The sequence below is a fragment of the Plodia interpunctella genome, chromosome 30 (genome assembly GCF_027563975.2).
Source record: "Plodia interpunctella isolate USDA-ARS_2022_Savannah chromosome 30, ilPloInte3.2, whole genome shotgun sequence".
Lineage (NCBI taxonomy): Eukaryota > Metazoa > Arthropoda > Insecta > Lepidoptera > Pyralidae > Plodia > Plodia interpunctella.
In genome coordinates, this window is record NC_071323.1 from 2,673,982 (window position 1) to 2,696,541 (window position 22,560).

Here is a 22,560-nt window from a genome sequence, read left to right on the forward strand (position 1 = left end):
ATTGGCCCATTGGTACTTGATTATTTTATGTTTTAGCTTGTATGGAGGCGGTAATAGGGGCGATCTTACAATGAATTAGAGTTATTACAATGAATATATATAAACAAGAACTCGAAAATACAATACTACTTTTTTTGAAGCAGTGGCGTGGAAGAACATTATAACATATATCCTATTATAAATGCGAAAGTTTGTGACGATGTATGAGTATGTGTGTGTGTGTATGTTTGTTACTCTTTCACGCAAAATCTACTGGACGCGGGTACACGGGTAGAATATAACCTGGAATAACACTAGGGTATTTTTTATCCCAGAATTACCACGCGAAGCCCTGGGGCGCAGCTAGTATTGTAAATTATCATCATCATGGGGTGCCATCTTCGAATTGAAGTTTGGAGGTCAGCATACGGAACCTCCTCGCGGCTTTGGGCCGCTATTTTCAGTTGGTTGTATCTAAGTCCGGTCCAATCCTTTATGTCATCAAACCACTTTCGTCGAGGGCGGCCAGGAGGTCTTTTGCCAGGGAAAAATATAATAAAATAAAAATAAACAAAAAAACTTACCAAGCGTGATATTTGCTTGCGGGGCGGTGCGGAGTGGCTCCAGCTCGGCCAACGAGTCGTTGTGTCCGAACGTGAGGGAGGTGAGGTACTCACAGAACCGACCTGCGTACACACACGTGAAAATTAGTCATTTCACTTCTCAGCATCGAATCGATTCGCAGCGTGAGACGCAGCGAACCAATCACATTGCGGTGTGGTTGTCGTTGCGTCACATTGGCGCAATCTCATTGGTTCACTGGTGAGATGTAAATAGCAAAGTCGCACTACGCAAACAGTTGTTAAGAGAATCACGTAGAAATTTCTGGCTATGCTTCTTTCGCTTGATAATAATAGTGGTTTATTCTAAAGTCAAATTGAAAATGAATATTCCCTATGTCTGTAAATAGGCTAATTTGTGTATTGTTTTTAAGATAACTATGTCATTATACTTAAACTTTTTATGATGAATAAATATTATAACAAATTGTTTGTCCCCGAGCACCGATGGGCTAAAGAATTAGGCGCGGATCCAGTCCCCAAAGAAGGTTGTGGTCAACCATCGAATAACCGTGTCAAAGATTTAAATGCAAAAGTTTTAAAATTTCATTACTGGCTAATGAAATTCACATGTTGCTTAGAAAAAATAATCTGGATTATCTTTTCTGTTCATTTGAATCAGTACGCAAAAAGCTATGTCTTGATGTTCTAGACTATAGTGAAAGTTAACGTTTATAAAATTAGCACGTAATTGTGACTTTCAAAGAAGTGGTGAATTATTTTCCATGTAAAATTTTGTTTTGTGACGTGCAAAGTCAATTAAGGTTGTGGGTATGCGCATCGTGCCCACAACGCTGGATCCGCGCCTGCAAATAACTAACGTATATATAATAAATAATGTCTTTTGCTGAGAACTATATATCTGCTTTTAAGTGGCCTAAGGTATACCGAGCCTGGGTGATCTGAATCAAAGCCAAAACTCCCGGAACGTAGTCGTTTATTATCGATGCATCTTTACACATGGGTATATAGCACAGATTAAACAATGTCGAGTTCTAATTTCGAACAGCGCCATCTAGATTGAACAAACCAAATTAAAATAATACATAACTATACTGTTAACATTAAACAATAACCCACTTATTGATAAAAACGTCATTCTCTGATTAGCCTAGGAATTTTATTGTCTCGTTTTATTTTATTGGATTCTTTGTATTGTTTCGTTCTTTCAATGTCAAATACTCAAGAGAGAGAGAGAGAGAGAGAGAGAGAGAGAGAACAAAGAAAAAGTACTCCGCCTAATTAGAGAGTTAAATGTTTATTAATAAAGCGGTAAGATTATTTTTGTAGATTAAATATAAGTACCTGTGTATCCCGGCGCGCACTTGCACAGATAGTCGTGCGGCACCATCGCACTCCGCTCCATCATAATGTCATCCTGTGAAGTAAATACTGCGCTTTATTATTTATAATGTATTTTATTTGCTGAATAAAAATATTAAGTGGTTTGTTTGGATGGTTCTCAGAGCGTTGCGACCGCTGCGGCCGCGCTGTCATTACGATCCGTCAATTTTCTTAAGGAATCATTTCCAATATCAATCATTCATAAAATTTACATTACCACAGTACAGATTAATTTTAAAGTGACTTTAGTAAAACTAATTTTAGTCTTTGTTAAAATTTGAATAATTGTAATGACAGCGCGATCGAATGCGGACGAAATGTTCCTCTTTGATAAAATATTATATTGTAAACTGGCAGATATTTGACGACCTCGGTGGCGCAGTGGTAAGGTTCTTGCCACTGAACCGAGAGGTCCCGGGTTCGATCCCCGGTCAGGTCATGATGGAAAATGATCTTTTCCTGATTGGCCCCGGTCTTGGATGTTTATCTATATAATATGTATTTGTAATAAAATATAGTATCGTTAAGTTAGTATCCCATAACACAAGTCTCGAACTTACTTTGGGGCTAGCTCAATCTGTGTGGTTTATCCTAATATATTTAGATAAACTAATCATTAGCTAAATCTGCCTGAATCTAAAGGTATTGTGTGTGTAGTGCGCGAGTGCTGATGTCGTGTCAACACAATGGTACCTGCACGGCGAGCGCGGGCAGGTAGCAGACGCCGTGCACACAGTCGTGGTGCGCGCAGGGCGAGGTGCCGAGCGCAGCGTGCGGCGCAGCCTCGCAGTAGCGGCCCGCGTAGCCGGCGGCGCACGCGCACCGGTACTCGTCCAGACCGTCCACGCAACGAGCGCCGTTCTGCAACGCGGGACACGAGTTTTCATTTGTTTCTTTGTTACCTATTCACGCTCAATGTACTCGACTGATATTCTTGAAATTTTGCATACATGTAAAAAGTACATCAGACTGTTCCAGTAATAAAATAAAATCATATTCCAGTCAGTGCATTAATCATGGCTGCATGGTTCATGTACTGACAGTCAAATCTATTAGCAAATAAGGTTAAGATGTCTTTTGTGAGATGTCTCTCCGCCCTTAAATAATAACTTTTATATTGGATGACCTCGGTGGCGCAGTGGTAAAGTGCTTGCCTCTGAACCGAGAGGACCCCGGGTTCGATCCCCAGTCGGATCATGATAAATACGGAAACCTAAAAATGATATTTTCTGATTGACCCGGGTTTTGGATGTTTATCTATATATGTATTTGTTATAAAATATAGTATCGTTGAGTTAGTATCCCATAACACAAGTCTCGAAGTAACTTTAGGGCTAGCTCAATCTGTGTGATTTGTCCTAAAATGTTTATTTATTTATTTCAAACTGGAGGTTTAAAAATTAGTTATATATATTTTTAAACAGTGATTGCTCACCAAGCAATTCTACTACTGAGCTGCAACCATTTTATTGCTACACTGTATAATATTTTTTGTAGGATGTGATTCCGATTTCTCTTTTTTATGTATCTTTCCTATTATATTCCTGTGCATGACGTGTGTGATCGTGGCAAAAATAAATTCAAATTCAAATTGAAATCATTTATTCAGAAATATCTTAATGATCTTCACAGGCACTTTTTCATGTCATTTTTTATATTAAATAGTTATTTCTCACAAGCTACAAACTAGTGGCATTTCGGAAAGACAACTGCTGAGAAGAAATGCCGAAAGAAACTCATTTGAACAGTGTTGGACCCCGTCATGTCAGGAGGGCTTAGCATTATTAGTATTAATAAATGCATTATCTATCTATCATTATCTATATTCTACTTGGGGCTAAAATACATTATATGTATGTGTATATGTTTGTTTGTATTGGGATAACTTTCGAACCGTTGGTCCGATTTTGATGAAATTTAAAAGGCATGTAGGATCTGCCAATAGAATTTTTAAGTTCGCGAGGCAACAAAATCGGTTAAACCGTTTTTTAAATATTCACAATTTTGTAAAAACTCATCAAAAATTGTGTTCGCGAGGTCTCAGTTCGCGGCGAACAACTAGTAATTAAATTAATGCAATATCGATCGATAAACACTATTTTTAGCGTGTGACTGACCTGACACATGTGGTTGAGGCAGTCGTCGGCGTTGACCGTACAGTTCTGACCGGAGTACCCTCGCGGACAGCTGCAGGTGTAGTGGCTGCCGTGGTCGGTGCACTGGGCGCCGTTCGAACACGGGTTGAATTCCGGCGTGCAAAAAGGGATTTTCTTTTCGCAAAATTCACCTGTAGGTATAAGCGGTGGTGGTGTAATGGTCAAGATCGAAAAGCCTGTGGATCGAAAGCTCTCAGGTTCGAATCCTACTCGTGCCATATGAGTTTGTATACCAATCTGACTCATATATAGTAGTTTTTTAAATTAATGTCATAAATGTGTAAAGAAATGTTGAGGATTATCGACTTTTAAACTGATATTATTCGAATTTTAAACAAAAAAAAACAAATAAAAAAGAAAAATTACGAAACAACTGACGAAATTTGAATTAATCAATTCAAATTTCAAAAATCGAACAACGATAAAGGCAGTCGTCCACTGACCCATAAACCCTGGCGCACACATGCACGTGTATCCCTCCAGTTTGTCGACACATGTGGCGTTGTTTTCGCAGCGGTGCATCGCGCAGTCGTCGATGTCGACCTCACAGCGCGCGCCCGTGTAGCCCGCCAGGCACGAGCAACTAAATTAACGAATTAATTTTATTTATGTACTAGCTGCGCTCCGGGGCTTCGCTATCGTGGGAATTTCGGGATTAAAAGTACGCTATGTGCTATTCTATCCGTGTACAAAATTTCATAACAATCCGTTAGGTAGATAATGCGTGAATATACATATATATATATTTTTTAAATTAATTAATTCGTTCGTAGTAAGTAATATATTAGAAGACAGACGAACGACACTGGTAATATATATATATATTTTTAAATAATTATGTTCGAGTTAATCTTCCCTTTCATATTGAAATTAATTAATTTGTTCGTATTAAGTAATATTAGAGCGACACTGACTGGAATCTCCCCTCTTCTAGCAGCTGACAGCTGCCGTGCGCACAGGGCGCGCCGTAGCAGGCGTCGATGCGCAGCGCGCACGTGTCGCCGTGGAAGCCGCGCGCGCACGCGCACGCGAACCCGCCCGCGCCCGTCGCCGAGCACGCGCCGCCGTTCGCGCACGGGTTCTTGTAGCAACGGTCGCATTTTGACACTATTTCCGATGGCGGATCGCCTTTAATGGAAATTATATGTATTGCACGCTGCTCCGGGATATACAGGGTTACTGCTATCTAACGCATAACCTTCCAAAGGCGCATAAGGTACATAGAGACTAACATCTTTTGTTCTACGACTTTTGTCTAAACGTAGTAAACACAAAATTATCCCTTTAGTTTTAATGTTGTTTCTATAAAACGTTAACTCTGTGTTCGATTCCGCTACATAACGCTACTGTACTGTCTCATATTGCTTTACTATTACACACAGTTGAGATGTGTAGAATCGCAAATTACATTATAGATTTTTGAAGTGTGGAGAAGGACATAGAGTACCTTAGAAAGAATTTTCGAAATCGGTTCGGTAGTTTCGGAGATTACCACAAACATACTAACTCACAAACACGTACCTCTTTATAATAATAGTATAAATAACATACCTTTGCAAACGAATGCAGAAGACTGCGTGCTGAGCAGTAGTTTGTCCCTCATGGCGGCTGGCTCCGCGCACCGCGCTATCCCCGCCTCCACGTACTCACCTGCGTTCTTCACCCACTCCGACAGCCAACGCGCATGGCAGTCACAGTATAGTGGGTTCGAACCCAGGGCACTGAAACAAGTTTATTTGCTAGACAAATTTTAAAAAGAAACCCCGACTTTCAACATTCATTTCGCCACAACTTTTCAACGGCTGTACCGATGTTGTTCAAACACATCTAAGAATCACCGCATAGAAATCAGCTATGAAATTAAAAAAATCCTCATCCGAATCAGTTCAGACGTTGATGAGCTACGGTGCCACGGACATACACAGACAAGACTTAGCGGTCAAATTTATAACACCCGGAGCGTGCGTTTTGCGTCGGAGGTTAAAAATAAATAAATTAAAAGCGTTTATTTCAGGCATAGCCCATAGTGTTAGTAGTTAATACAAAAACTTAAATTCTAATATTAGTAATAAACACGATAATTAATATTTATATATTTATCGAGTTGGATGCGAATTCAGTGCCACATGATGCCACTGTCCACATGCAGAATATATTCCATCACATTTAGTGTCGCACATAGATTGTATTTTGTATTAAATTAATTAGAGCGTAATAAGTTTTGAAGTACCTTAGCCTGTAATCATAGTATAAGTTTTATATCTACTGTACGATTTGGGTAAAATAACTATAGGCATGATGCAATGCTGTGTAAATATTGCATCATCCAAAAGACCGTTATATGTCGGTGGAGATAAAGATGTATATTCGTCTCTCTCATATTGATTAAGAACCAATAAAGTAATCGCCTTTCTTTTATAGCTCGGCCAAGCGTAGCACCACTGAGGCTCTATAATTTTAATTACATATAGGAGTTTTATACTGCATACTACTTCCAAGTCACAAGTCTACATGGTCCTCACGAGTGGCCCAACTATCGGCACAAATTAAATAGTGTTTTTATTTAGCGCCTATAATCCCAGTAAGCCAGATTGGCATATAATAAAAGTATAATTCAAACACATACAGTCCACTGCAAATATTTAGTATATCTTTATTATAAAGAACACATGCATTTTTAATTTTTAATATATATATATAAGACCTATATTTGTTAATTGACGTCCTTGGAGAAAAGGCTGCGGTGAAGTTTGTTGCGCCGCTTCTTCTTCACTTGCGCTTTGGAAGCCGGCAGTAGACTTAGTTTAAGTAATTTTTTTGACGTCAATAAGTGATGTATATCATCCTAAATTGAATAAAGAATTATGAATTATGAATTTTGAATTTTAAATTCTGACATGTTAAAACTTACATGACAAGAATATTAAATTAGTTTACATTTTTATGGAGTTTATTATTATTATTACTAGAAATTTAAGTGTGTTTGAATCACATCTAGCCAGATGAAAGCAGAAACGAAGGTCTAGGATGTTACAAACGAAGGTCAAGTTGATATAGTGCCTATTCACTCTTTCCTCGAAAATAATCCTTACATGATTATGAAACAAAATCCACTTCCGCGTCTGTCTGTATGTTCGCGATAAACTCAAAAAGTGATGCATGGATTTTCATGCGGTTTACCAATTGATACCAATCCAGAGGAAGGAAAAGGTATTTATTTCGATCGAAGCGGGGAGAGGATTCCAGATCACTCGCTAGTTTTCTGTAATTCTAAACTAACTTAGGGAAATAAAGAAAACACATTTATTTTGTTCGGGGAGTGAGGTATTGTTGGATGTTGATGTTGAGAGTAAAGGCCGGTGTAAAGCACTTCACTTTATTTACACGAAACAATTAAGTATACCTAATAATTATGTTAAAGAATTCACCCGCTCCGTGGAGTCGCAAATGTGCACTGAAAGTAAGTAAAATTGGGTAATAGAGCTTCGACCGATCGGCCGACGTCATAGGTATTCGGTTACACCGAACACATTTTTTTATGCAATTGATAAAATTAATAAACGACTTAATACATAAACCTACGGAAGACAAAAGGTAAGGCCTTTTCACAACAGCGGGACACGTGAACAAGTTATAAATAAATAAATAAATAAATAAATAAATAAATAAAAACCGGGTTGCACTCCGGGACTTGAATATTAACGTTGCGCATTTTTCACATCTTACGACTTTTCGATCAGAGGGGTTAGTGCGGGTTAGAATTTCACTTCTCACCATCTAATCAATTCGAAGTGAGACGCAGCGAACCAATGACATTGGCGTGTTGTTGTCGTTACGTCACAATGGCGTAATGTGAATGGTTCGCTGTGTCTCGTTTCGAATCGATTCGATGGTGAGAAGTGAAATGCTAAACCGCACTACGCCCACAGGTCGCGTGTCCTGACGCGAGTTTAACATTTTTTACCCATCACAAAAAGTGCACAACATCGCTATAGAAGTTTTCACATCAAAAAACTCACACATGTGAAATCGACTCCAGGTCCCTGAAGACGCCATCAGCTAGCATGGAAATATTGTTCCCGTGGAGGGACAACACACGCAGCTGCGTCAGTCCTTTCAAGGCATCGCGCTGGAAGTAAAGCATCACGTCTGAGTCCTTACGGGGTAGACAGAGCCAGGCCATAGAACGAGGCGACGTTTAATTGTTAAATTAATCCAATACTTCTGAATTTGTGACTGTTTTGTTGTACGAGATAATATGATAAAGTAATATTTCATCTCTTTTATTTGTAGCATACTTTGAATCAAAGTACGATAAAGTTCTGTCAATGTCAAATATTGGAAAGTGCTATCTCGCTCCACTATATAGCTGTCCCGATCTACTGGACGTTTGAAGAGAGAGGAACATATCTCAGCGTGTTGTAGCTGATCAAGGTGGACAGGAGCCAGAGCTGATGCTAGCTATCTCGCTCCACTATAGCTGTCACGCTCTGCAGGCTAGCTGAGAGAGAGACAGTCGGGTGCGAGAGAGAGAGTTACCTGAACACATCTGAGGGTATTGTAGCTGACGATCAACGTGGACAGTTTGCTGAGCCCCTGAAAGGTGTCGTTGGCCAGCACGCTGATCTTATTGTTGGAGAGGTCCAGTCTTGTGAGTTGAGTCAGGTGCCGGAGCTGATCTGAGCTGATGCTGGCGATCTCGTTTGATTCTAGGTAACTGGGGGAGAGAATTTGGCGTTGGTATGATGGACAAAAAATACCTAATCTATACTATTATTATAAAGTGGTAAGCATTTATGAGTTTGTATATTTGAGGCGGGTTATTACCAAAACTGCCGAACCGATTTCAAAAATTCCTTCACCATTAGAAAGGTACATTATCCAAGATATATATAGGCTATGTTTTATCTCAAAATTCCTATGGGAGCTAAGCCCCGAAGCTGAATGTATAAATGAATGAGTGAACGAATGAAGTACTCACAGCTCCGTGGTGTGCTTGGGGATGTTGGCTGGGAGTTCAGTGAGGTGTGCGCGGGAGCACCTCACGACCGTGCCGGCGCACACGCAAGGGGAGGGACAGTAGTCAGGCGCCAGGCAACCCTTGTCTTCCGCTAGAATTGAAAATATAGATAATATTTATGAAAAAATCAAGAAGAATGATATTTATGCCAGCTGTTGCCCGAGTCTTCGCCCACGTTAATTTTCCGGGATGAAAAGGTACTCTATGTGCTTCTCCACACTTGAGACTTCATGTATGCAAAATTTCAAGAAGATCGGTTGATTTTATTGAGACACTTTTTCAAATCTTTGTCGGAATTGCCAAATGCATGGATTTTATACTTGCGTTTTTTATATTATGACAATACAATTGTAAAGCAATTCAATACTCTTTATTGCACAAAAAATTAAATATAAAAAAAAGAAATATCAACATGGGTACATTCTCATATATATTTTTGTAATGAATTGATTCACTTCTAAAATATATATATATATGTGGGAGGGTCTAAATAAAATAATATTTTAGGTTAACTTTGCACTCTTTTATTATTTAATAACAAAAAAATCTTACGCGACAAAACAACGTCTTCCAGCCTTATTTCTTCTTCATCCCCACCCCAGAGCGAGATAGCTACATCCGCTCGTTCGGAAACCATCAACTTCCGAGTTAGCCTTTCTTAGCGTTCAGAAATTAATTAACAAAAAAAATCCTAAATATATATATATATATATATATATACATTTTATCAGGTTTAAAACACCCAAATTAGTTTTACAGAAATAATTCTGAAACAGATTCAATGTGCAACACTTATGAAGTGTTTTTAAGTCCCTGCTCACCGGTGCACTTGAAGTCGTTGCCGTCGAGGCGCGCGAGCGCGGCGCCGGCGAGCGCCGCGGGCGCCGCGCACGCCGCCGCGGCCGCGGGCGCGCGCACGCGCAGCCAGCCCGCCAGCCACGACAGGTGGCAGCTGCACTGCAGCGGGTTGCCTTCCAGGTTCCTGGGTTGCGATGTACGTAAGTTTTTTTTTATTTTTATTTTGTTATTCAATTAAAAACTTTTACAATTGGTACATTGTTTACGCTTCGATAGCTTTGTCTAGTAATAGTTGAGATAAATAGTAAAACAATGCTGATGTTATCTTGCATATAATGCGAAAATGAAAACTTTACAATGTAAAATATGAATTGACGTTATCGTAGTCGCGTCGGCGAACGAAGAGTGTCAGAAGACAATAATTCAATTGTGAATATTTCAAAAACTAATTATTTAATCGATTTTGATGAACGAACTTAAAAATTATATCGATGGACGATCCTACATACCTTTTAGATTTCATCAAAATCAGATCAACAGTTCGAAAGCTATCGCTTTACAAACATACATACAAAAATGTATTTTTGACCCCCAATTTGACTTGTAGACCTCGCTCGCTTTGGTCGCTCGGTCAATGAATAAATATATTAGGACAAATCACACAGATTGAGCTAGCCCCAAAGTAAGTTCGAGACTTGTATTATTGGGTATTAACACATCGATATAATAATTATGAGTCGTAATATAACATTTATCGTATTCAATATTATTGTAGTTATTGCCCGCGTCCAAAAAATGTCCACTTTCCAACTCTTCAACACATACTGCAGCGCAACGTATTCGTAAAAGAAGGACAAATAATTTATATTTTACAAAAAATATTTTATAAAAGTATATGGACTATCGGATGACATCAAGGTGGTTCGGAAAACGTGTCGACCGCTGCGCTTGCGCTGTCATTACAATAAAATCTGACACTATTGTTAGCAATAACACACTCGATATGATGATGAGAAGAAAAGAGACGAAGCGCTGTTGACACACCGCTCATCACGTGCCCGGCCCAATCTGCCTATATTAGTATTAAATTGAGTCACATTGACGTTATTCTACCTTATTCGGTTACACTCGTCTCGTCTATAATTTTCTTGGTTTTTACTGGTATTGTAAAGTGCGTATGGCTTAAAATATGCTTTAGATAGTTCCCAGAGCATTACGGAAGCTGCGGCCGCGCTTCCATTACAATTTTTCAAATTTTAACAAAGACAAGAATGAGTTTTACTATATGACTTTATATTAATTACTCTGTATTATAGTAATGTCAATTGTATGAATGATTGATTTTGGAAATTATTCCTTAGTCAAGAAAATTGACGGATTGTAATGACCGCGAAGCCGCAGCTGTCGAAACACTCTGCGAACCATCATCAATACTTACAAAGTTGATAACACGGTAAGATGATCAAAAGCCCCCGGCGTGATACACTGAATTTTATTGTTGGTGAGGGACCTGAAAATACATAAAAATAATATAAGCATATATTTTTTTATATAAGCTTAAGTACTAGCTGCTATCCTAATAATATTTACACTAGCTCTTGTTCGTTGGTCACAAATAAACTAACAAACCTAACCTACCAGTTCTGTAATAAAAGTTATTCAATACTACCTGCGCCCCGAGACTTTACTCTCGTAGGAATTTCGGGAAAAAAGTACCCGATGTGTTTTTTCAGGTTATGTTCTACCCGTGTACAAAATTTCATAACAATCCGTCCAGTAGATTTCGCGTGTATCAAACATATACACAAAGGTACATCCTCATAAATTTTTGCTTTTATAATATTAGTAGGGTATGATATATATGGATGGAATAGTCCCACACTAAGACATAGGATGTCCACCTTGTGTATGAGTATGTGTGATATATGTCACAGGCGATTGTGGCATAAGATCTAAGGTACAAAAGGAATGGCGCTATTTCAAATCCATTATCTTAAATCCTTTTTGTACTAATAGATTACTTGTAAACCGCGAACTTGGACCACGCGAACAGAACACAGATGAGTTTTTACAAAATTGTGAATATTTCAAAAACGACTTAACAACCGCAATAAATAAGTGGACGACACCCCACGAAATTAAAAATTCTATTGACAGATCCTGCATACCTTTTGAATTTCATCAAAATCAGACCAGCGGTTCGAAAGTTATTGCGTTACATACTTACATACCTACGTACATACATAGAAAATTATTGCAGTGTTTTTGCCCCAAGTCGACTAGTCTCTCGACTCGCTCGCTTCGGTCTCATTACTAGTTTTCGCTAATAAAATAAAATAAAATTGATAAAACAACTTGATGTTAAACGATGAACTCACGATGTTTTCCTTCACCGGAAGCAGGTGGTGGACGATGTAAACTACTATACACGAGTCAGATTGGTATACAAACACATGTGGCACGAGTAGGATTCGAACCTGGGACCTTTCAATCCATAGGTGGGCGTCTTAACCATTAATTACACCACCAATTCAACTACCTACCACTATATCATAGTTTCATTTATTGCTGATCAAAGAATTTGATCAAGCAACAAAGATTACGAAGGGGTGTCCAAAGTTCACAAAATCACTCTTCATCGAAAACACGTTTCGTCGAAAAATTTTTTTGGTTTCTCATAACAGTTGCTGTCTCAACGTAGTTGTTGAAGTCTCTTACTAATATAATATGGACTTGTATTGTATATTGTGCATAGTCGGGAATAAATATTTTCATTCATTCATTCATTCATTATTCATTCGTTCATTCATTCATAATCTAGATAAACTTGAATTAAAATAATAGGTAAATTCCGTTCTGCTTGACATAATTAGGTTAGGTTAGTTAAGAACATGATAATAAAGTTTAAGTAATTTTAGATATAAAAAAAAAATTCGATGAAAATTGATTCTGTGAACTGTGGACATCCCTATTATTAATCATTTTTAATCGAATAAGTAACCACGTTGTCGAATACTCACAGCACGCCAAGACTATGTAGTCCAAAGAACATTTTGTCTGTGACAGTCTTCAGTTGGTTTCCATCCAATAGCAGTTCTTGTATGTTGGCAGCGCCGTCGAAAGCATTGTCTTCTATCACGGTGATACCTGGAATAATATTATTTTAATAATATTATAGTTTATGTGAGTACCGGCTCTAGCAATACAATTTCCCGGGGCCAAATTTCCGGGATTTCCGAGATCTTACTTAATTTAATTTTGAATAAAGAGTTAGGCATATATTTTTTTGACATAATAATATTTTGACATTCTTGTTTTTTGGCATACCTTTTCAATAAGCGTAATTATAGTTTAGGCTAATGTATTTAACCATAACTCGGTCATGATGATGAGGTCGGGTCATGATGGAAAATGATCTTTTTCTGATTGGCTCGGGTCTTGGATGTTTATATATAATGTTATAGAATATAGTATCGTTGAGTTTGTATCCCATAACACAAATCTCGAAATTACTTTGGGGCCAGCTCAATCTGTGTGATTTGTCTTAATATACATTATATTAATTTAGATTTGCATAAATCTATAGTGTAGCTGTAGGTCAGGGTGCGGCGGGTCGGCCCTCGTACCACCCATAAGCCGCCAATATGCTTTAGACTATTATGCTTAGAAATTGTTATGCTTATGGTAGGTATGCGTAAAAAAATTGTGCCTAAAACATTACGCCAAATTATTATTGTGCGTAACTATTATTATCATAAGTAAAAGTATGCCATATTAAATTATGACATAAAATTGTATGCATTAAAATAGGGAAACCAAATTTCCACGGCGCCCCCTATATGTTATTCTGAGGTAGTAATTCCATAACTCTCTACATAGTCGTATTCATCATGGCTGAGGGTCGTGATCATTACGTGGAATGAAACACACACAACAACTTTCTTGGCATTATTAATGGAGTGGTTTGCTATTGCCTTCTCCATTTCACACACAAGTTGATAATAATCTATCACGATGTATTTCCTTCACCGGAAGCAAGTGGTGGTCGATGAAAATTACTATATATGAGTCAGATTTGTAAATAAACACATGTGGCACGAGTGGGATTCCAACCTGGGACCTTTCGATCCACAGGCGGGCGTCTTGATCATTACACCACCACTGCTTCCATAAAAATGGCAATTATTACAATTACCCTGGGCCTTTTCACTTTCAGCGCCCCCTTTAGGCAATTCTTAGGGGGTCATTCTTTGAAAATGATCATTTTGGAAAACTAGCTTTTGCCCGCGACACCATCCGTGAATTTTTCACGGAAACTAGTTAAGATTAGGATGGATAAACTAACAAATTGTAGGTGAAACAAACATAAGTAATTTCTTTTGAAATAAGCAACATCTCTGTTATTACTTTCCTATTTACTGTCTTTTTCTTGTATCTCTGTGTGTCTCTCTCTCGTCTGAGCGTTCTCACGCTTTCATCCTTAGCCATTGAGCGTCGGAGCCCAGGGTCCGCTTTCCTACCTTTTCGTTTCCACTTCGCACGGTAGTCGGCAAACCCTAGTTGTCAAACCAATTTTGCATGTAAACTGTTAAGTAAACAAATGATAAAATACCGTTATTTCTGAAGTCAAGTTTGATCAGGTCTGGAAACCGACCAAACAATCCATCGGATTTGATTTGCCCAAGATTATTGTCTGGGATCAATCTGTGAAAAATACAATGCTTATAACTTAAAAATACTATCCATCTTTCCTTCTTTGTGGCGTGTGGTTCCGCCCTAGTATAGGACCACTCTATATCCTCTCGTGGATGTCGTAAAAGGCGACTAAGGGACACACAGCGTAGGCAACAGCAAATTTTGTGTGTATTTCAAATAGTTCGCATACATATATATCTGATAGGTTATGTGTTTTTATCAATAAAATAAATACAAGTTAACAAGCAAATTATCAAAAGATGTGAACACTATTAGTTTATACATATTCATGTGTACCTGTGGAGCTAAATAAATATTATTTGTATTTTATTAATATATTCGTGCAGGACTCACAGTGCGTCGGTGTTGGGCGGCAGGTCGCGCGGCAGATCGCGCAGGCGCGCGCGCGCGCACTGCACGCTGACGGAGCGCGCCGCGCGCGAGCACGAGCACGCGCGCGGGCACGCGCCCACCGAGTCGCACGCGTTCGCGCTCTCCTCGCCCGCTGGCATATTAACAAGTTTTTTTTACAAAAATCTCACTATGCCACAAGCTTTTGTTGTTGTCAGAGAGATCTTTTAGCATTAACGCTTGACAAACATCCCATGACCCTGCTGTAAGCGGTTGAAGAGTTTCCTCAGGTCATTTATTTTTTTATATTATTTATGATGTACCGGTGTACATGTGTATCCCAATACAGTATTTGTAAATACTTATCATAATAATACATTGTCATGGATACTGAAGCGACGTGGGAAATCTCAACTCTGTAGGACAAATAGAACTTGCAAGATTTATTTACAGACAACGGGACATATGAAACTGAATGAGTACTTGTGATAATGCGTTTTTAGGGTAACTTCTGAAATAGGAGAACAATAAAAAATATATGATGTACATTATGTAAACAACTTCTACCGAAAATTGGTTTGAACGAGATCTAGTAAGTAGATTTTTATTGATCATAAATCGTAAACCGCAATTTATGTTATGTTACTTGCTGCTACGGAACCCTTCACGGGCGAGTCCGACACGCACTTATCGCTTTTTTTCAACTATCAGAGGGAAAATATTACTTACGTTTGCACTTAAAGTTCTCCTCTCGTAATGCGTCAATTCTCTTCCGGCTGCTCCTCTTGGGGGAGTCGCACTTGGCGCCGGAGGTCTCAATCGGGTTACGGCGGAGGTAAGCCGCGAGCCAACGCAGAGCGCAGTCACACACGAACGGATTCCGGCCCAGGTGCCTACCAATTGGCAAATATTCAAATTATTTTTTATTTTAACACGGTAGATGTCTGTGAATTGGCAAATATTTAATAATAAGAATATATCCGGGAGTGGATTTTGGCGGCAGACGTACATACATAACATTAAAACTCTCCAAAGGGCCTCTACGTGTTGGATCCATATCCCCAAGCATACGCAAGCCTCTCAAAGGACCGGACTTAGTGCCGTGAATCCCAAAAGACGAAACAGATAGCGTCGTACAAAATGTATGGTACAATATAATTTTTCACTGAAACCGATCGGCACGTGTCGGCACTGTGCTGCGTTCATCTCTGTCAATTGCGTAACTACTGCAGATTTTCAGTTGTTGGTTGTCGACGAAAAATTGGCCGCCCCAAAACAAGACGATCGGACTTTTTATATCCATCCACTAATACTATAAATGCGAAAGATCAGTTTTATGGTATGTGTGTATGTTTGTTTCCCGCAAAATCTACTGGACGGATCGTTATGCGTAGCTAGTTAATAATGTTAGTGGGACTTACAACGTCTGAATCCCAGTCATCGAATCAAAGGTCCCGTTTGGTATCGATCGTATGTTATTGTCGTATAGGGATCTGAAACAAAGAAGATTATGATTATCATCGTGTTAATAAGTTCACTTGCACTTTTCTTCTGCATCTTTTCATATTGAAATTTTCAAATTCAAATCATTTATTCAGAAATTAGAATTTCACAGGCACTTTTTCTCGTCAATTTTTATATTCATAGTTATTTCTCACAAGCTACAAACCTACTGGCATTTCGGAACGACCACTGCTGAGAAGAAATCACGAAAGAAATTCATTTGAACAGTGTTGGTCCCTGTCATGCCAGATCGGCTTACCATTATTGTTTCTTACAATGTTTTTTTCTAATAATATAAATTTTTTTCTTATGACTCTAAAAAATATGTAAGTATACAATCTTCCAGCGTTCTAAGACTTTGTTATGGGCAAAGTAGCTTTTTTTCTTACCGAATGATTTAAAAAAAACGGAATTATTTCGTCAAACGCTGGACAAAAAACGCCGCAAATTAATATAGTTAAATAGTTTTTAAAAACACAATAGCAAAATTTTATTGAAACGAGGTCTCAGGTTCGTATCCTACTCGTGCCATATGTGTCTGTATACCAATCTGACTCATATATATAGTAGTTTTGATAGACCACCACTTGCTTCCGGGGAAGGAATTCATCGTGAGGAAACTTGCACACTGGTGGACAATTTATTTCAGTAGTGTGTATGTGACTACCTGCCACTAGATGGAGGTAAGTAGTCGTAAACGTCATGCCAGATGCCTTTAGGCGACTAGAATAAAATCTGACACCAGTGTTAGCAATAACACACTCGATATGATGTGGGTTCTAGTCCCACATACCTGTCACGCTTCTCGTGGTTCTTTCCGCGAGTGAAAAAAAGCCGAATGGCGACCGACCTTTGCAGCATCGTCAAGTTAAGATTCATAAATTTCATTTTTGTTTTATTTTCCTTGTTGTTGTTGTTGTTTTGTTATGTTTTCTCGTTAACTTACAGTAATTTCAAATTCTGCAAATCCCTGAACGTGTCTTTCTGGACGCATGTGATCTCGTTCGAGTTCAGCAACCTGAAAAATATATATCACAATCAGTAATCGCTGACAATAGAATAGAATCACGTTTATTTAAATAGCCACAAACATTCACGTAACATAACAAGTTTATTTGTTAAACAAATAAAATAAAAAATAAACTATTTTTACTTTTGTATTGATTTTCATGAAACACTGCTAAGAACACTCGGGATAAAATTATCTATAACACAAAAGAGAACTAAACGAAAATCGGTTCATCCGTTTGGGAGCTACGATGACACAGACAGATACGTTAAATTTATAACACACCTCTTTTTGTGTCGGGGGTTAAAAAACCCATGGCCGGGGGAAGTGAAAACTTGAAAATTAACTATATAAATAACTATACTAATATATTACTTACTAATGAATTTCGTGTTCTTATTATTGTCTATATCTCGAGTTCTCATCAACGTATCGCGATAAAACCTATACCAGATTATATCAGATAATGCACTATATATTTAACTGTGAAAACATCATCAAATTCCATCCAGTAGTTTTTCAAACAGACAGACAAAAAATTTTAGTCTTTTGTTGGTCCCATAAAAACCCACATACTTATTCCCACTTACAGTTTTATTATATGTAGCTAGCTGATGCCTGCGACTTCGTTCGCGTGGCCGAACAATTTTTGGTAATTAGTCAAAATTATTAGAGAAAGTTAATTTATTCATAGTACAGTTTTTTTTCTACTGTTTAATTATATGTATTGATAAATATTTAATTTTGAAACACGAAACAGCAAAACAATTTACTTAGTTATACTATTCAATCGTATGAATCAATTACTTACAATAATTGCAGAGAAGTGAGTCCATGGAATATTCCAGATGGTATTTCCTTGATCTTGTTACCGTACAGGACGCTGAAATTATAAAAAAATATATTTTTATTCCTATTATGTAACTCAATCAATGTGCACGCTCCCTCAGATCACACTATGAGGACTGAGGGCCTTTCGTATTCTTTTGAAATGTTCACTAAATCCATCCAATCAATCCACATTTCAAGAAGTGGGCCCTCAGACCACACACACATGCTTACATATAGTCAGTTTATATATATATATATATATATATATATATATATATATATATATATATATATATATATATATATATATATATATTATGAATGAATTCACACGAGTAAGTTTATATATACTATGTTACAGGATGTAATATTTAAGCCGCCCTATCGTAATAATTTATAATGGCGCTAGTGTGCCGGTTTTGCGCCATCTTAAATCTTGCGTAATATAGTATAAAACTCAGATCGAATTGAGTACAACTTTCAACCTTAACACATTGACATAGAGGTTCCCTATTTTTATGCATACAATTTTATGTCATAATTTAACATGGCATACTTTTATTTATATTAGTTTGGCATAATGTTTAGGCACATCTTTTTTACACATACCTACCATAAGCATAACATTTTTTAAGCATAATATTCTAAAGTATATTGGCGGCTTATGGGTGGCCCGAGGGCCGACCCGCCGCACCCTGACCTACAGCTTTCTTGCACAATTAATATGATAAAATATATAATAAATAAGCCTAAACTATAATTATGCTTATTGAAAAAGTTATGCCAAAAAACAAGTATGTCAAAATATTATTATGTCAAAAAATGTATGCATAACTCGTTGCTAAATTAAATTAGGACAAAAAAAAGGTATCCCTGACACCCTAACCTGGAGTATAAACTTACAGAGACGTGAGATGCGTGAGTCCTGTGAAGGCATCGGCTGCTATTTTGGAAATCTTGTTATTGGACAGGTCGATTCTGGCCACCCTCTTCACGGCCGCGAACGCTGCCGGCCCCACCTCTGTTATCTCGTTCTGTTCCAGACGGCTGGAAAGAGAGAGAATATCAATTATTTGGGGTGGGATACTCATCATCATATCGAGTGTGTTGTTGCTAACACTGGTGTCAAATTTTATTCAAGTCGCCTAAAGGCTTCTGATATGACGTTTACGATTATTTACCGCCATCTAGTGGCAGTAGTCGCATACACACTACTGAACTAAACTGTCAAGCAATGTGCAGGTTTCGTCACGATGTTTTCCTTCACCGGTAGCCAATTGTGGTTTACGAGAGCTACTACACAAACATATGTACATTATCCTAAATTGAAATTGAATAAAGACAGGCACACTTAACGGTCAAACTTATAACACCCCTCTTTTTGCGTCGGGGGGTGAAAAGTACTGTTTCAAATTCAAATCATTTATTCAGTAATTAGACCTTCACAGGCACTTATTTATAGTGCACATATTTATAGTGATTTCTCACAAGCTACAAACTACTGGCATTTCGGAACGACCACTGCTGAGAAGAAATGCCGAAAGAAACTCATTTGAACAGTGTTGGTCCCTATCATGCCAGATCGGCTTACCATTATTGTTTCTTACAATGTTTTTTTTTCTACTAATAATATATAAAAGTACATAATGTACATTTTCACTCACATCTCCGTGGCCCTGTGCGGTATTGTGGCGGGCAGTTCGGAGAGCAGCTTCTCCCTGCAGTCCACTGTACCCTCGGGAGTGCACCGGCACGGCGGCGGACAGCGAGGCTCTGCTGAACACTCAGCTGTTACCGCTGTGGTTGGACCTGGAAGATATTATTATTACTAGCGGCCCGACCCTGATTCGCTCGGGTAAAACCATAATAAATTATACACATAAATAAACCTTCCCCAGGATTCAGACAATCTATTAAAAAAACCCGAATCAAAATCATAGTTTTTAAAATCTAAGCATACATAGGACTGCGGGAAGACACTTTGTTTTATACTATGTAGTGATACAGGGTTACTGCTATCTAACGCATAACCTTGCAATGGCACATTAGGTACATAGAGACTAGCATCTTTTGTCTAAACGTAATGAATACAAAAATTTTCATTTTTTTAGTTTCTATAAAACTTTAACTCTATGTTCCATTCCGCTACATAACGCTACTGTACTGCCTCGTGTTGCTCGGCTATTACATAGAGTTAACATGTGTAGAATCGCAAATTAGATTGTATTTTTTTTTATGAAAAAAAAAAAACTATGAATCACGAAAAGTCGTAAGTTCGTCGTCGTTTTTGTGAAAAACTTCTTTAATAGATGTTCCTTACCATTGCAAATGAGCTCGTGAGGCTCAAGATCTGTTAGCAAGGCCCCTCTGAGAGAAGCTGGCGCTTGACATCTGAAACATGATTGAAGTTACATCAATGATGCTTTCCCAAGGAGGGTCGACGTCTGGCAGGCGGCCGGTCGTAAAATCATAGCCAAATAATCGTAAAACATGGAAGGAAAGCGGTCTCTGGGCTTCGTCGCTCAACGGCTGGGGAAGGAACCGGGATCACGCTCGGATTAGAGAAAGTATACACTCATAGTTTTACAAATATTATTTTTCTGTCTTTCTATCAAAACATATTGTAAATATTTGGTTCAGTACCGGTGTGATTATCTCTACTGGATGACTGTTCAGCGCCCGAATCGCGCTGACAAATATTCGCTGGATCGCATCGCATTTGAACAACGATCGTAACGATATTTTTCTTACAATGGACTTGCAGTTACGTAAGACTCGGAGCGTGGATATGAAATTAAAATTGAAAACAAAAAAAACGTCGCAAATTCCAATTAAGTACTGTTATTGTTGGCGATTCATTTTATTTAAAACCTCATTAGGTTTAAACGTTTAAAAAAAACTGTATTCATTGTGTCAAATTAAACTATTGGAAAACAAATGTTGCTAAAAACCGCTGCATCGTTTCACTCACACAATTATATACTAGTTTGAAATATAATTTCAACCAGCTGTCGTTGTCGTGTACAGTTAAAATTACCAGTAGTTTGGTATTCAATTGGTTGATTCTGTATATTAGTGGAATTTAGTCACTGTATGCGAAAATAAACTCTAAAACAATGAAAATGAACAATATTTACTGAACCACTTACAAAAAGTTATGACATTGTGGCCGGAGTAATCTGTAGATCTTTCTAGTAATGTTTGGAGTATCCGTTCTTCCTAGGTAGACTAGGTTTTATCAACTTATATAACAAATTACCAACTAATCAGGTTAATCAACTAACCTAGGTATCAACATTATTATTATACTGAACTAAATGTTGCCCGGGGCTTCGCTCCCGTGGGAATTTTATGATAAAATATAGCCTATAGCAATCATGGATAATGTACCATTCTAATAGTGAAAGAATTTTTGAAATCGGTTCGATAGTTTCGGAGATTACCCGCTTCAAACATACATACCTACTCACAAACGCTTACCTTTTTATAATAATAGTAGTATTATCCTAGTATTATATCTATATAATACAAGGAAAGACAAAAGAAAATAATTATAATAAAGATTAATATTAAGTGCATGCTTGCTTGTAATCGAGTGTAAGTCTCTTCTTTCGTTAATATTTATGTGATTTGTGTCATCTCATTTGGAAGGTTATAATGCGTCTGTCGGTGGTGGTGTAATGGTTAAGACGCCCGCCTGTGGATCGAAAGATCCCAGGTTCGAATCCTACTCGTGCCACATGAGTTTGTAGACCAATCTGACTCATGTATAGTAGTTTTCATCGTCCACCACTTGCTTCCGGTGAAGGAAAACATCGCGAGGAAACCTGCACACTGGTTGATTCTTATTAATTTGTGTGTTAAATGGCAAACCACTCCATTAATAATGCCAAGAAAGTTGTTGTGTGTGTTTCATTCCACGTAATGTCTACGACCCTCAGCCATGAGGAATAAGACTATGAAGAAGAATAATACGTCTTATGCCGTATAATATTATCATATGGTTTTAAATAATTACCTGGCCCCAAGCTGCGGTATAGCGGCCGCCCGCACTGCAGTCGCCAGTCGCGCGACACGACAGTCACACACCAAAGGGTTGTCTGTCAACCGCAGGGTGTGCAGTCGGGCGGCAGCCGCCGGCTCCAGCGACAGGTAGGTTAGGTTGTTGTTGTTCAAGGTCCTGGGGACACATATATGATATTTTTACATTCAGGTCAGATTCTCACGCAACCGAAGTTCACATTAATCAATTTT

At 38.1% G+C, this 22,560-nt stretch overlaps 1 protein-coding gene across 2 annotated transcripts in view; it reads right to left on the reverse strand.

The window, feature by feature from the left end:
* The window catches only part of sli (slit), a 119,467-nt gene that overhangs the window by 17,065 nt on the left and 79,842 nt on the right, over positions 1 to 22,560 (reverse strand). For both annotated transcript variants that reach the window (XM_053767522.1, XM_053767521.1), the window contains 23 exons: positions 22,325 to 22,486; positions 20,627 to 20,697; positions 19,971 to 20,115; positions 19,210 to 19,353; positions 18,287 to 18,358; positions 17,413 to 17,484; positions 16,385 to 16,456; positions 15,693 to 15,856; positions 14,967 to 15,117; positions 14,530 to 14,621; positions 12,938 to 13,064; positions 11,356 to 11,427; positions 9,941 to 10,101; positions 9,081 to 9,210; positions 8,639 to 8,816; positions 8,119 to 8,228; positions 5,651 to 5,820; positions 5,014 to 5,227; positions 4,543 to 4,682; positions 4,061 to 4,230; positions 2,637 to 2,804; positions 1,905 to 1,977; positions 564 to 665 (listed from right to left, as the gene is read on the reverse strand). In XM_053767522.1, coding sequence (XP_053623497.1) covers positions 564 to 665; positions 1,905 to 1,977; positions 2,637 to 2,804; positions 4,061 to 4,230; positions 4,543 to 4,682; positions 5,014 to 5,227; positions 5,651 to 5,820; positions 8,119 to 8,228; positions 8,639 to 8,816; positions 9,081 to 9,210; positions 9,941 to 10,101; positions 11,356 to 11,427; positions 12,938 to 13,064; positions 14,530 to 14,621; positions 14,967 to 15,117; positions 15,693 to 15,856; positions 16,385 to 16,456; positions 17,413 to 17,484; positions 18,287 to 18,358; positions 19,210 to 19,353; positions 19,971 to 20,115; positions 20,627 to 20,697; positions 22,325 to 22,486 — 2,960 coding nt within the window. The remainder of the gene's footprint in view (positions 1 to 563; positions 666 to 1,904; positions 1,978 to 2,636; positions 2,805 to 4,060; positions 4,231 to 4,542; positions 4,683 to 5,013; positions 5,228 to 5,650; positions 5,821 to 8,118; positions 8,229 to 8,638; positions 8,817 to 9,080; positions 9,211 to 9,940; positions 10,102 to 11,355; positions 11,428 to 12,937; positions 13,065 to 14,529; positions 14,622 to 14,966; positions 15,118 to 15,692; positions 15,857 to 16,384; positions 16,457 to 17,412; positions 17,485 to 18,286; positions 18,359 to 19,209; positions 19,354 to 19,970; positions 20,116 to 20,626; positions 20,698 to 22,324; positions 22,487 to 22,560) is intronic.